Below are 15,490 nucleotides of genomic sequence, written 5' to 3' on the forward strand. Positions count from 1 at the left end.
ACTTCCCTTCTTCCCAGCCTTCTGTTCTGTCTACTCCACCTATCTAAATCCTGCCCTAGCAAAAAGCCAAGGCAGTTTCTTTATTAACCAATGACAGTCCTCCATCACATACAGAAGCGATGGTCTGTGGTCTCAGCTGATGTGCATGCCCTTCTCTGCTCAGAGAAAGGCTTAATAGCTCTGCGCTGTTAAAACTTAACCACGCCTTGCTTTAAAGGGGTGAATATACATTTGAATTGGTGGTGGATAAGATATCTAAATAGAATGCCAAACAGTATCTAGTATTGAATCATATAAATTTTTTGTAGATTCCAATATGTAATAGATGGTTTTGAGGACTGTTTTCTAGGCTTTACTGAGCCACTCATGAGGACTTCTATTTTAAAGAAAATAATTGCATTTCCTCTTGCAATTCCCCAACCTCCCACTCCCATCTAACTACTTTTTGTATCTATTTGCCTTTTGTATGTCCAGGGATTTGAAACCAGACAATATGCTTATTTCCAATGAGGGTCATATTAAACTGACAGATTTTGGCCTTTCCAAAGTTACTCTGAATAGAGGTAAGAATAATGGCAGGTAAGTGCCAACTTCAGACATTCTATTTCATTAACGTAACTTTTTTTGTTAATTTACATTAGATAAAATGTGATGGGTATTCTGAGATAGGCTAGAAATGAGTATGTCATACTGTTTCCCCCCATCAAAAGGGGCCTTGGGGTCTGTGGCAGAATGTTTGCTAACTGAATCCAATCCTAGCACCAAAAAAAGAAGAAAAAAGATAAGAAAGAAAATAACCATTCTTGGATTTTCAAAAGTTCTTAAAACTTCTTAGATCTTTAACGAAGAACTGGCAGCTGCTATTCTCTTTCTCCTTTCTGAAACAGAATATGATCCAGAGTGGCTACATCCCTGAAGGAAATGTCTCTCCTCTCCCAGACACCAATAACTGCACACAGATCCTTGGGAAGGGAAGACCTTGTTACCCCTCCCTACCACTGTCGTGATGTGGGTAGGCCCTGTCTTGTGCGGGTCTTGTTCAGGTGATCACAGTTGGCTTGAACTCAAGCATATACAGTCATTCCTGTAAGTCAACACCGCACATCATTCTTACCCCACTCTCCAGCTCTAGCAATGCTTCCTGTCCTGTCTGTGATGTTCCCTGCACCTGGGAGGTAGCATATGTGCCAGAAATGGCCTCTTCATGCTGGGCATTCAGTAGTCACTTGTTCTCATCACTTTGACAGGTATGAGCATCTGTAATTACTGAACCCACTACAAAAATAAACTTCTCTAGCTAGAGCTGACAGCAGCAATGATCTATGGATATAAACATAATTATTTGGAAGTCAATTTAATAGATACATCAGATCCATTTGTCAAGATTAGAGCAGAGGAACTTCCTCCCTCCCAAAGGTCTATGACATTTCCAAACATGAAACTTTTGATTCAGTTTAACGTATCAGACAAGGATTCTGTCCCTCAGAGCAGGACTGAAATCCACTCAGAGAATGAATGGTTAAGTTACCCTTTAACATATGGTGCCACTATTGCACCAATGGGCCTGCCTGGCCTAGTCTGACAGCACTATTGTATATAGCATCTACCGCTGGGTAAGCCTGGTATTGATAATCCCTCCCCCCACCCCAGTGGCCCCCTGGCCCAACTGGTTCTGTAAGGACCAGCCAGCAGGGATTTCTACCATCACCCAGCAGGCCCCCTAGCACCCTTTGGTACTGTGAGGGCCAGCCAGCAGGGATTCACCCCCAGAGGCCCCCTTGTACCGTCTGGTTCTGTGAGGGCCAGCCAGCAGGGATTTCCCCCCCCACCAGCGGTCCCCTCACACGCTCAGGTACTGTGAGGGCCAGCCAGCAGGGATTTCCCCACCACCAGCGGTCCCCTCACACCCTCAGGTACTGTGAGGGCCAGCCAGCAGGGATTCCCCCCCCCCAGAGGTCCCCTCACACCCTGAGGTACTGTGAGGGCCAGCCAGCAGGGACTTCCCCCAGCGGCCCCCTTGCACCCTCTGGTTCTGTGAAGACCAGCCAGCAGGGAAGGAACTCCTACCTCACTTTCATTGTAACTTCTCTGTATCACACAATGAGGGAGTGTGCTGCTCTCAACATTGAGGTCTTGTTTTGGTGACTAGCCAATAGCAGTGGCAATTGCTTGTATTGAAATAACTGATAATTAGTGACTGAGTGCTTCTTAAAAAGCTGATAGTGTTCTGAGTTATTTTGCTGTTTTCTATCTATTTTACAAGACTGTGGTAGAAAACGTTTTTCCCATCCTGAGGCTAGAACCCAGGGCCTTATGCATGCTCTGCTGGACAAGACACTCTACCACTGAGCCATATCTCTACCTCTCAATTTTTAATGATTTCAACTAGTTAATTAATTGTAAATGCTGCCTCTGCAGTTCAGAACGTTCTCTGCATATATGTATCCTACACTAGCCAGTTTTGTAGGTAAAGCTAATAACAGAGAGACAAAGGCCTGGTGGTGGTAGTGCATGCCACCAGCACTCAGGAGGCAGAGGCAGGCGGAGCTCTGTGAGTTCCAGGCGGTCCAGGACAGCCAGAGCTTCACACAGAGAAACCCTGTCTCAAAAAACAGAGAGAGGTAAGGTTCAGAACATATAATTACTGATATAGTCAATGATAGCAATGCTTTTAACCACATTCCTATTTTTTCTTTGCATAGATATCAATATGATGGATATTCTTACAACACCGTCAATGGCTAAGCCGAAGCAGGATTATTCCCGAACCCCAGGACAAGTCTTATCTCTCATCAGTTCCTTGGGATTTGTAAGTACTTAATAAGGAAAACCTTTCCATCATTACCACTTAAAATTTCAGCCTGCTTTAAGATAACACTAGAATAGATGTACATATCAGACATGAGGGCGTCACTTTTGGCAGTTTGTGGACTCAGGTGGTAGGGCATCTGTTCTCTATATTCATCTGAAAATGAATCTCTTCGTATTTGTTTTTAATTTTTGCTTTTACTATTTTTCTTTTTAGAACATTTTTACCACATGTGGGTGTGGGTATGTGCACCACAGTGCACAAATAGAAGCAGAGGATAACTTATAGAAGTCAGCTCTCTCCTTCCACCGCATGGGAGACTTAGGGATTGAACTCAAGTCCTCAGGAGGAGCTGCCTTTACCTGTGAGCATCTCACTGGCCCCAAATAATTCTGCTTTTTCGTAGTTCACACCAATTGGAGAAAAAGATCAAGACTCTGCAACCGTGTTTTCAGCCCCTAAGTCTGAAGCACAACTTTCTCAAGGATTAATTTGCCCTATGTCCATAGATCAGAAGGAGCCTACTTCTCATTCTAGCAGGCTGCTAAAGCCATGTAAGTATAAAAGACTACTTTATTCCACCAAGTGTGTACTTTAAAAAATGAAGGGGCGTGGTTGATCGATAAGTTAGAATTAACCAGACCAGCTTAATATAATCGATTTAGTTTTAATAAAATGGAAAAAAAGGTAATTTACAGAACCAGGATTCCAGCAACCAGGAGCACAGGGAACAAAGAGAAAGAGGCAAGAGCACCTGGGTGTTCTTATTTTCTTTTCTTGGCTTCAGGGGGACACACCCTAAACAGAATGTGATTGACTGAACTTTCCCATAAAAAAAAAAAAAATCTCAAAATTTTAAATTCCTGCTAGCAATTTAATAACCTAAAATGCCAATAGTCAGTCTGTGGCACTCCTTTATTTTATTACATAAATGATGATCACAGTGGATCTTATAAATCCCACAGAATAAACTGTCTTGCTGATAATCATATTTACTTACCTATAATTTAGGAATGATGGTTGAGTAAATGCCACTAAACTCTGACTTATGAAAAAGATAAAGTAGCTTCAGTGTTTGTTTTATTTCCAAAAGATTCTGAGGTAGTTTAAATGTAAAACTCAAAACAGGCTGAGGTTTGGTTGTTGCTCATTGCTTTGACGTTGTTGTTTGTTTGCTCGCTTCTTTTTATTTTGTTTTGTTGGTGTTTTGAGACAAATTCTCAATATGTTGTCCATGCTAATGTTGAGCCCAGGTTGACCTTTAAATTTCAGTGCTCTTGCCTCAGCCTCCTGAGGACTAAAGTTACAGGTCTGTGTCTCCACAACGTGTTTCAAAGTAAGTGTATTTTTGCTGGGTATAGTGGCACACACCTTTAATAGCAACACCAAAAACAGGTGGATCTCTGAGTTTGAGGCCAACCTGATCCACCTAGAGGATTTGTGTATGTATGAAAAATTAAGTTGGATTAGATAGACTTGGAAATTTCCTTCCTAATTGTAAAATGTAATGCTTACTATGTTAATGTCGTGTGTGTGTGTGTGTGTGTGTGTGTGTGTGTGTGTTAGTTTTCTTTTGCTGTGATAAAACACCATGGTCAAGGCAATTTGACAAAAATGTTTAAGGGTTTAGTGGGCTTCCAGTTCTAGAGGTTTGAGGTGATGATGGCAGAGCTGGGACACAGTGGCTTGAGCAATAGTTGAGTGGTCACATCTTTACAAGCAAGAAGCTGAGAACACCTTGTCTCAGCTTGAAACCTCAGTCTGTCCCTGTGACACACCTCCTTCTTTTAAGGCTACAACTAATCCTTCCAAACACTCTACCAACTGGGGACCAACTAACCAAACATGAGGCAATGTAGGTCATTCTCATTCAGGTCACCATGATATGCATTTTTACAGACATAAAATCTTCAGATGTCTACGTAATTCAGTAGAAGCACAGTTGTCTTGTGTTTAATTGAAAGTAAAGTGAGGACCTTTATTCTGTATGAAAAAGCATGATGGTGGACGTTTGTAATCCCAGAACTAAGGAAACAGAGACAGGGATCCCTTGGGCTGACTGGTCAGCCAGCCAATCCTGCTTGGGTAACTCTTAGCCTGTGAGAGATCTTATCTTAAAAAAAAAAAATGGAAAGATGACTCAGCAGTTACACCACTGGCTGTTTTTCCAGAGGATCTGGCTTCAATTCCCAGCCCCCACATGGCAGCTCACAACTGTCTGGAAGTCCAGTTCTGGGATATCTTAACACGCTTTCTGACCTCAGTGGGTACTAGGCATGCACATGATGTACAGACACACATGCAAGCAAAACACCTATACATATAAAATAAAAATAAATTAAAATTCAGAAAATACACCAGGTGGCGGTGGTTCACACCTTTAATCCTAGTACTCAGGAGGCAGAGACAGGCAGATCTCTGTGAGTTTGAGGCCAGCCTGGTCTACAGAGTAAGTTCCATGACAGACTCCAAAGCTACACAGAGAAACCCTGTCTTGAAAAACAAAAAAACAAAAACAAAAAAAAATTCAGAAAATACATACAAAGATGATGATGATGATACATGGTGCCTGCCCCCGACTGATCTCTGCCTCCAACTCGAATGAACACACACACGAAGCTAAGGAGTAACCATTTATAAGCATATTTATGTAGGATGAAGGGGCAAGAGTACTCTAGGTACTGCCTTATTGCAGTGTACACTGGTATGAGTTTTCTATCATGTAACAAAATTCCCTATGGAGGTATAAGTGTGAAACTCATCGGTAGAATGTTTGTTAAATATATACACCGCCATGGGTACAATCCTGAGCACTGCAAAAAAATAAAATAAAATAAAGCAAATGCCTATGGCTTTGTGTAACTCACACTGATGAGCATCATAAATTTCAACATCTCCATTACTACTATAGTTTTAATTAAACATAAATTGATCTGGATAAATCTGGTAACATTCTAAGCTTATAGCATATTTCAGTCATGCACAGCAGTAAATTGTCCTTTATTTATAAGTCTAAAATAAATCATGTAGAAAGAAGCGGCGGGGCTGTGTCCTGCCACCCGGCTAGCTTTACCCAAAATAATTACACGGAAACTGTATTCATTTAAATACTGCCTGGCCCCTGGCCCGTTATCTGTAGCTTTTTATTGGTTGATTCTCATATCTTGCTTTAACCCATATTTAGTAATTTATATAGTACTACGAGGGGTGGCTTACCAGGAGATATCTTAACCTGCGTCCATCTCAGAGAGGAGAAGCATGGTGACTGCCTATGGTGACTGCCTAAAGCGTCTCCCCACTGTCTTCTACCCAGCATTCTGTTCTGTTTACTCCACCTACCTAATTTTCTGTCTCTTAAAGGGCCAAGGCAGTTTCTTTATTAATAATGAAAGTAACACATAGACACTCCTCCATCAAAATCATATAACTCAAAATAAATTTCCTTCTAGTTATATATTTTTTTTTTGGTTTTTTTTTTTTTTGGTTTTTCGAGACAGGGTTTCCCTGTAGTTTCTAGAGCCTGTCCTGGAACTAGCTCTTGTAGACCAGGCTGGCCTCGAACTCGCAGAGATCCGCCTGCCTCTGCCTCCCGAGTGCTGGGACTACAGGCGTGCGCCACCACTGCCCGGCTTCTAGTTATATTTAAATTTCCTTATCCTGGCTTTTATTTTACAAATGAAAATGGATTTTGTTTTGTTATAACAGTTGGAGCTTTGCCTATATTTGAAATAATTTATGAATCTGAACATAATAAGAATGATATCAGGCACACTACCATCCTTGGGGACTAGATAATGTTTACAATAGTTATCATATGTAATATAATATGCAATTACCTGGAAAGAGTCAAGTTTCATAAAGAACTAAAAGCTGTGAAAATAAAAAGTATTTTTTTCCCTCGAGGCCTTGAAAGACTTGCATCCAATCCAGAAGCCCCTGTGAAATGTCTGACCTCCAATCTGCTCCAGTGCAGGAAAAGGCTGGGAACATCGGACACTAGCAGTCGGTCCCAGACCTTCGTGTCCAGTGTGGAGTCAGAGTGCCACAGCAGTCCCAAGTGGGAAAGAGACTGCCAGGTGAGGAGAGCGTCTGTGCAAACCCAAGCTGGTGGCACAGGTGAAACCAGTGATGGCCGCACCATGCCTGTCCGTGGCATTGTCATATGGCCACAGTTACAGTATTATAAAAGCTCTTTATTTTTCTGGACATTCTGTCAAATTCTTTTAATATCTTTATTTCATTTCTTATTCAGTTATGATATGAGTCTTGCTCAAAGTTTGATGAGTGATTAAGTAAACCAATAGAAAATGTTTGGCTTCCTGGCAGACTTCTTAATTTCCTTCTGTAATAAAGACAGGAATAATTGTTTGTTTGTTTACCTACATAATTTTAAAGCTCATAATGTCTCCTGTACTGTTTCCCACCAATTTCTCATTAAATGGAATGGAAAAGTATATATTCCAGGGCAGTTGTTAGCCAAATGGATGGATGTACTTTAAATTATTTTACTTAATTTGTTTTTGCTTTTTCTATAAAGTAATTAGTGCTAATAAATACAAAAGGTGATAGGAACTTAGATAGAAAATTATAGTTAAGTTCTCCCCCAAAGAAGGTTGATAAAAATAAAAATAAGTCTTTCATTTAATAAAGTAATTTAGGTTAGATTTGCTTATTTTCAGAAATCTGACCTTCCTCATTATTCGAGATTTAGGTTTTTAGAGCAAAATCAAACATAGATAAGGCAAGATTTCCTGGTCTTTTTTTCTTTTTCAACTGTGCTGTAGATACTATATGTTATACAGTAAACAGGTTCCTACTCCGAGAACTCTCATTTAATCCCTTCCGTAGTCTAGAGATCATAGTGTGCACTCTGTCTGTCTGTGCATAGCTCCCCCTTCCCCCACCTAGTTGTGCACTGAAGAATGCAGTGATGAGGATGTAGGCGAGCATATGCAGTGGACAGTTACGATCCTATGAGTGATGATCATACGATGCTGACCCCAGGTTCCTCCATTTCTACACCAGAAAACCAGTGAGTTATAATTCAGAAATCTTCTTTTTACTTAGAACTAAGTATTCCTCACTACTACGTAAATTAATGGTAGTTATTAAAGTTTGATGTTTATATATAAAAACACATACTGTTAAGGGTGGGGTGTTTATGCATAAAAATACACACTGTTAAGGGTGGGCTGTATCTTTGTGGTAGAGCACTTGTTTCGTGTGATTCTAGGTTCAGTCCTCAGTAATACCAAGAGGTTAACAAAAAAGAAAAGGCAGTATTAGAGATTGCTGAAGATTCATGCTATGAAAGTGTTCTTTAAAAAAATCGTAGTCACCATGTACCGGTGTCAATATATACTAAGTTCTGACACACGTATCCTCAGATATTTCAATTCGGTCTTCAAGAAAAGCTTCAAGAAAGGCTTCTACCTCAGAGGGACATACCTCAGTTGGTACAGTGCTTGCCTAACAGGCACAACACTCTGGGATTAATCCCCAGCATCACACAAACTGGGCCTGGTGACACATACCCGTGATTCCAGCACAGGCTTATCTTCTTGCTACACAGTTAGTTTAAGTCAAGCCTGAGATACATGAAACTATCTCAAAAAGAGAAAAGAAAGAAAAGCATTTGTTTCGATGCAGTGTCAATTGATCTTCTTGATGATTTTCTTTTATTAGTTTATTTATTTTTGTTTGTTAGAAAGTACTCTACCACTGAGTTATATCCCCAACAATGGATTTTAGTTCCTAGGTATTTCTGTTTTTATTTTATTGTTTATGTAGAAATACATGTTTACAATAGCTATGTTTGCCCTCTAATTTTTCAGTTAACTAGATTTTAAACTCTTGCATTTGTGTTGTTTTAAACAGAATCACCATACCTCTACTGCAAAACAGATAATGCACTCTATTTATAATATAGACCTACCTTAAATATGCCTAAATATATTCTATTAATTTTTCTTATTTACTATGTAATATGGTATCAAAATAAATATTAGTACATAATTTATTTAAATTTTGACCAGTGTTTCATTTGAAACAGTGTAATTATAAGTAATGTAATATAGTAAACTTATGCTATAATTGTTTTTAGTTCTCTTATTACAATTCTTCTGTCTCATTTAAAAACAAGAAAGGTAGCATACTAGTTCATTAGATTACTGATCTCATGTAAGTGGTCATAAAATAGAAGCTTTTAAGGAATCTAAGGTCTATAACTAAAAGTAGCATTTTCCTCCTCTTAGGAAAGTACCAAGTCATCAGACTGTACAGTGAGCTGGAATGCAGTGGAAATGCCTTATACAAAATCTACAAATGCCGTTGAGACAAAAACAGATCTTGAATTAGCGCTTTCTCCCATTCATGACAGCAGTGCCATCTGTGCCACAAGAAGCAACCACGTGAACCTCCCTAGAAAATGCTTCTCTGAGGAGGTCTCTTGGGAAGGGAGAGAACTGAATGTAAATAACGAGAACATGACCATTGATGAGAGACAGCCTGGCTTCCATCAGTCTGATCAGTGGGCTATAAATTCTAGTGGTATGTCTGAAGAACACCTTGGTAAAAGAAATTTTAAAAGGAATTTCCAATTGGTTGATTCTAGTCCTTGTCGGGAAATTATACAAAGTAAAAAAAACTGTATAGAGTGTAAGCATAGCAAGGAAACGATAGGTTGCTATGCAAATCAAACTACGGGCCTAACTACTGAAGTTCAGGATCTTAGGCTCTCAGTACACAGAAGTCAGCAAAATGACTGTGCTAATAAGGAGAACATTGTTGCCTATTTTACTGGCAAACAAACCCCTGAAGAATTACATATACCAATGATAGCAAAAAACCTTCTGTCTGAACTAGATGCAGACTATGAAATGACTAGCAAGAAGGACCGCCTGAGCTCTCATTCTGCGTGTCCTGCTGAGGGGAGAGCTCCGAAAACTCTGGATTCAGATTCTTCTTTTCCTGAAATTTCCATGATGGAAAGTTCACTTGAAATTCAGACCTCAGAACCTGATAAAAGCAACAAAGAATGCTGTTTTGAAGAATCAAATATTGAAGATCTACTTGTATTATCAAACTGCCAAGAAAACTCCTTGCCAAAAGATGATTGTCACACTTCTATCCAAGATAATAGCCAAATGGTAGCTCCCTCTTTACAGGCATTGAAACCGCTATCCTGCAAAACAAATGTTGTAGCTTTTCGAAGCTTTAACAGCCATATTAATGCATCCAATAATTCAGAACCATCCAAGATGAGCATAAACTCTTTAGAAGCTATGGACATTTCCTGTGATTACAGTGGCTCCTATCCCATGGCTGTGACCCCGACTCAGAGAGGAAGATCCTGTGTGTCACATCAGGTATATCACAGTTTGCTAGCACTGTTTGGATGTTAGAGTAACAACTTAAAACATACTCTTGCCTCTCAGCTAGGTTATATGCTATGAATTATACAATTTTGATCTCCAATGGATTGCTGGAGATTTTTCACATATAAATGTAATGTATATTAATGTATATTAATCATAACAGTTGAATAACTGCTTTTCTAAGAAAATACATATTTCACTGATCTTAACAAGTACTTTGAAATATGAAATTGAAATCTATCTTATCCTCCAACATATATATTTCAATTATTTGTCTTTATTCTCTATACTTGTATAAGCCAAAAATTCTATTTCTTTTATTCCCTTAAAGAGTCATTATAAAAAGATTAAGCTCCAAATTTAGGTTATTAGATTTATGTTTTCCTTTAAGGGCTTAGATGTTCCTTAACCTCAGACCCTATTTTCCAACTTCCTGTAAGGGATAAAAGCCCCTCATACTTCTTTTTAAAGGTTTTTTTTAAGCAGCAATTACCTTCAAGCCTCTTAAGTATGACTTAGTACAAGAAGTGACAGACACTTACTTACTTGTGAGACAGCTCTTACAGGTTGTCTTAATAATTCAATCATTTGTCAGCCATGGCTTTTCTTATTCTTTGTATCAATCCAGACTGTCAAGATACTTTTCTTAGACAGGATACCTTGCTATAATCCCATAATCTTAACTCTTAGACGCTAAGGCAGTGGGATTATAGGTTTGAAATCAGTATGGGCTACATAGTAAAACTATCTCAAAAGAAAATAAAATTTTGTTCTTGGGTATTTTTAAATGTTTTTCTTTTAAAGTCATCTTATTGAAATGATTGATGTTATCTGAACTATTGAATTTTATTATATATGGGCCTTTTCATAATTGTGACCAATTAGTCTATTTTCCAATCCATGATCAAGGTTTTGAATGTATCATTTAAACCTGGAGGCTTTTTGTTGTTGTTGCTTCAATGCTTTTGTTCATCTAAAAGAAATTAATATTTGTTGTATCTTGAACTCTTCTTGAATTAGCAGACTCCAAATCAAGTCAAGTTAGGAACATCATACAGAACTCCAAAGAGTGTGAGAAGAGGGGCAGCCCCAGTGCATGATGGGCGAATTCTGGGAACTCCAGATTACCTGGCACCTGAGCTCTTACTGGGTACAGCCCATGGTAAGGTATATATTATGTGTCTTAGGTTTCGAATTTTTACCAATGGCTGCCTTACCCTTTTATGTGAAATTGTTTTAAATTTCTTTGATGATCTGTGTTCAACCCCTAGGACCCAGATGGTTCCTCTTCTCCAGACACTGTCCTCTAACGTCCACACTGTGGCATGTGTTTTTTTATTTGTTTACTTTTGTTGTTGGTTGAAGACGGGGTCTTTGAAGGGGACTCCTGCACAAGTCACACCCAAACCTGACTGCAGGGAGAAAGAAAAGTTAAAAGTGGCTACTTTCTGACTCTGAAAACAGCAGCAAATGACCTTGCAGGTATCATTCTTAAGAAGAGAAAAGGGGAGCGGGCAGTGGTGGCGCACGCCTTTAATCCCAGCATTTGGGAGGCTGAGGCATGCAGATCTGTGAGTTGGAGGTCAACCTGGTCTACAGAGCTAGTTCTAGGACAGGCTCCAAAGCTGCAGAGAAACCCTGTCTCGAAAAACAAAAACAAAAACAACAACAACAACAAAAAAAGGTGGGGGAGAAAAAGAGGAAACGCGTGTTAAAATGTGCTAGGATGCGGTGGTAAAGGAGCTGGAAGATGAGGGAGAAGGGGACCAAGGAGAGGCGGTGGGGATATTTATCCTGGAGGGACAAGGGACTGCCTCTGGATAGAGAGGAGAGAGAGACGCGGCACACGGACAGATGGCAGTTTGTAAAGGTAAAGGGGAAACTCCGTGTTGGGATGAACTGTTTAATTTTAATTGGGCATGTTAATTAGGTGAGCCAAAGGGGGCTTCTGATTGCTGGGCTTTGGTAGTTAGCCTCAGGAGAAAAAAGTAGTCAAATAAGGGAATAGACCTGATGGGTCCAGGGCATGCCGTGATGGGGGCACAGGTCACTAGAGTCTATTAAACCAGAAGCAAGCTTTATTCCGGGGGGGGGGGGGACACACTATGGGTCACACAAAACTTATCAGCTATAGCTATGACCACAGCCAGAGACCAGCTTCTAAAGCTGTGGCAGTGGGGGCTGATTTTGAGCCTCCTCTTATAGTGAAATCAAGCACCAGATGTGGGTCAAAGAGTTTTTACAAACTTGAGGTCAGACTTAAAGTCACATTACATTTTAAGTTTTACAACTTTTGGTTACAGGACGTTAGAATGTTAACTTAGCGTGCTTGCGAAAGCCTGTGACGGACACGGCCACTTTTCACTGTCCCTGAAAGAATGCAAGGAAAAGAGTAGAGTCACATAGCAGACAGCTAAAAATCAAGGGAATGCAAGCAAAGGGTCCCATAGAGGCAGTAGTTAGAAGCTAACCTTTGTCCCCAGTACCTGCCTGGCTGGGAAGCTGAGAAGCAGGAGACAATTGTTAAAAGTTTACCTCTGTACACAGTGGCTGCCAGGATGTCTGCTTTTAAGGCAGAAAGTGTTGTTAAAGGTTAACAGTGGCAGCCAGCTTTATTTTTTTTTTCTTCCAAAATGTGCTAGTGCTTACAACTTTATATTTCTATGTTCCTGGACTGGATCCTTTGTTTCTATATTCTATTCCTGGACTCCCAAGATTGTGGTAGCTAGCTTTAGGAATATAATCTAATAGTTGAAGCAAGGCCTGCCAGAGCCACACGCTCTAGTGAGCTAGTGTCCCTTCAGTCTTGCTATGTAGACCAGCCTGGCCTCAAACTTAGAGATCCTTCTGCCTCTCCCTCCTAAGTCCTGGGATTACAGGCATGTGTCACTACACCTGTCAAGTAAATGATTTAAATAAATACATTTCTTTGTTATTTATATAAAGGAATGCATGACATCTCTGCCGTATAGCATTTAAAGTGGTGAAATGGAAAGAAGAAATAACTTGGGCTGAGGAGATAGATGGCTCAGTTAGTGCAGTGTTTGGCATGCAAGCATAAGGACCTGAGTTCAAATCCCACAAGGGTATCCACATAAAAGTGAGCCATGAAGTGAGGAGGGGGGTATGGTGGCCAATGCCTATAATCTTAGCTTGACAGACAGGAGGATCTGGGGTCGTGTTGGCCTGAGGTCTTAGCAGAGCAATGAGTTGCAGGTTTAGCCAGAGACCCTGTTTCAAAAACTTAGGCAGAGACTGATATAAGAAGACATTTTACATGAACCTTTGACCTCCTCATGTGTACATACTCCCATACACACACAAATATGCATTTTTCACAACATACAGTCCAAAGAGACCTCTCTGGGTATAGGGGAGCAAACACTGTAGAGCATGTAGCCATTTATTTTATGTTTGTTCACTTTGGGGCTGATGATTGTTTTTTTTTTTAAAAAAAAAAAAAAAAAAAAAAAAAAGAAAGAAAAAGTCCTTAAATGTTCCCTAAGGAAGAGCTTTACCACTGGGCCACATCTGCAGCTCCAGTGGTTTTGCCTTTGCAGTCTCACTGATGCAGAGAAGCCCACCTTAGTCTGGGCTAAAGTGCTCGTGACTACAAAGTTAGCCCTAAACTTTGTTCCAGCTGCAGAATTTAACCTCATTTTATGGTCACAGCAATGAGAAAAGCAACTAAAACAGTTAAGAGTTGTACAACTTTAACAGTTCTTTTACACTCTGGATTTATATAATAGGAACTGCAAGATAAGCATCTAAATTCCAGGTACCTTGCAGTACTCGAGAAAGGCAGGTTAAACTTTTTCTAAATATCTGTCTAAATAAGAGAGTTACAAACCCAATACAAAGCTATATACAATAAGAACAAATATCAAGTATAAAAATTAGAATCACAACCAGCATAAACAATATAAAGCAAGAAGCATATGCTAAATGTTTCAATAGTTATCCTATCCTAAGGAGTCTAAGTCTTGTATTAGAAATGGCTTGGCTTGGGAGGAAAGTAACTATAACTGTCTAGTCTTCAACCTGATCAAAGACCTGAGAAGGGGAAATAATATTACTTAAGTAAACAGGAAGTGCAATCAAGCAACTTCCAAAAGGTGCAATAAATAATAGAGACAACCTGCCTCCTGGACAATCACCCAAAGTCTCATTTGCAATGTTGGGGCAACCAACTTTGGCTAAGGCCTAGAGTAACTGACAGACCATTTTCAGAGACAGAGAAAAATTGAAAAATTGTCTTAGCCTGTCTTGATAAGGTTTGACAGTCTTTTTGTTTATATCCTGCTTGTCCTGTCTGGACGCTGCTCATTTCATCAGTGGTGGAGGCAGGGACAGATCTTTGACCAAAGGCCAGTTTTACCAATAAGAAAAAAAGCTCCGGGCTGGAGAGATGGCTCAGAGGTTAAGAGCATTGCCTGCTCTTCCAAAGGTCCTAAGTTCAATTCCCAGCAACCACATGGTGGCTCACAACCATCTGTAATGAGGTCTGGTGCCCTCTTCTGGCTTTCATTCATACACACAGACAGAATATTGTATACATAATAAATAAATAAATATAAAAAAAAGCTCCTATAATTCTTAATACCTATATAGTTTAAAGACTAAGACTTCATATTAAAATAAACAACTGTGCAGAAAATGACCTCAAAATTTAAGCAATATATATAAGTATCTTGATCAGAGGTAGAAATGTATAGTGAAATATGATACAAAATATCTTAAGCAGAGATAGAAACAGTATGCATACAATATGACAACTTTGCACAGGTGAACAAATATTGTAAAGAGAAATAGGGCCATATTGAATATAACAAATATAATTGAATTTGTATCATTATACAAGAATTTATAACAATGTAAACTGTCTATAAATAATAGCTTACAAGTGTTATATTACTCACTATTATTATTACCTATTATCCCATCCAGTCTCCCTTTTTTCTTTTTGAAAAGAGATCCCTACTTAATTTTCACCCCCAATCCCAAACCCTAGACTACTTTTAATCACCCCTAATACCTTATAGATCTCCCTAACACAGAGTACAAACTTTGTTGGGAGAGGGTACATCGTCTTCTAGAATTACTTCCAACTGTCATGGGGGGCGATGTTATTTCTATGGGATCCTGTAAAAACTAAAATGATGATTAAGTTTCAAAATTACTGTCTGGTAGAATTGCAAATAGTCTCTGAGTAGCTGGTAAGGTTTTTCTGAAGTTCTAATTTGAAGTTCATTGCAAAAAGGTGCACCATCTCAGCTAACCAAGTTGGAATCATCTTGAGCAGCCT

At 39.5% G+C, this 15,490-nt stretch overlaps 1 protein-coding gene across 2 annotated transcripts in view; it reads left to right on the plus strand.

Annotated features, from left to right (window-relative positions):
• Positions 1-15,490, plus strand: part of Mastl (microtubule associated serine/threonine kinase like) — a 46,568-nt gene that overhangs the window by 9,770 nt on the left and 21,308 nt on the right. Inside the window, exons 4-9 of one of the 2 annotated variants that reach the window (XM_038333350.1) lie at positions 475-563; positions 2,703-2,809; positions 3,216-3,363; positions 6,713-6,885; positions 9,064-10,176; positions 11,206-11,347. In XM_038333350.1, coding sequence (XP_038189278.1) covers positions 475-563; positions 2,703-2,809; positions 3,216-3,363; positions 6,713-6,885; positions 9,064-10,176; positions 11,206-11,347 — 1,772 coding nt within the window. The remainder of the gene's footprint in view (positions 1-474; positions 564-2,702; positions 2,810-3,215; positions 3,364-6,712; positions 6,886-9,063; positions 10,177-11,205; positions 11,348-15,490) is intronic. The other variant, XM_038333351.1, reaches the window with a different exon arrangement.

The sequence above is a fragment of the Arvicola amphibius genome, chromosome 6 (assembly GCF_903992535.2).
Source record: "Arvicola amphibius chromosome 6, mArvAmp1.2, whole genome shotgun sequence".
Classification (NCBI taxonomy): Eukaryota; Metazoa; Chordata; class Mammalia; order Rodentia; family Cricetidae; genus Arvicola; species Arvicola amphibius.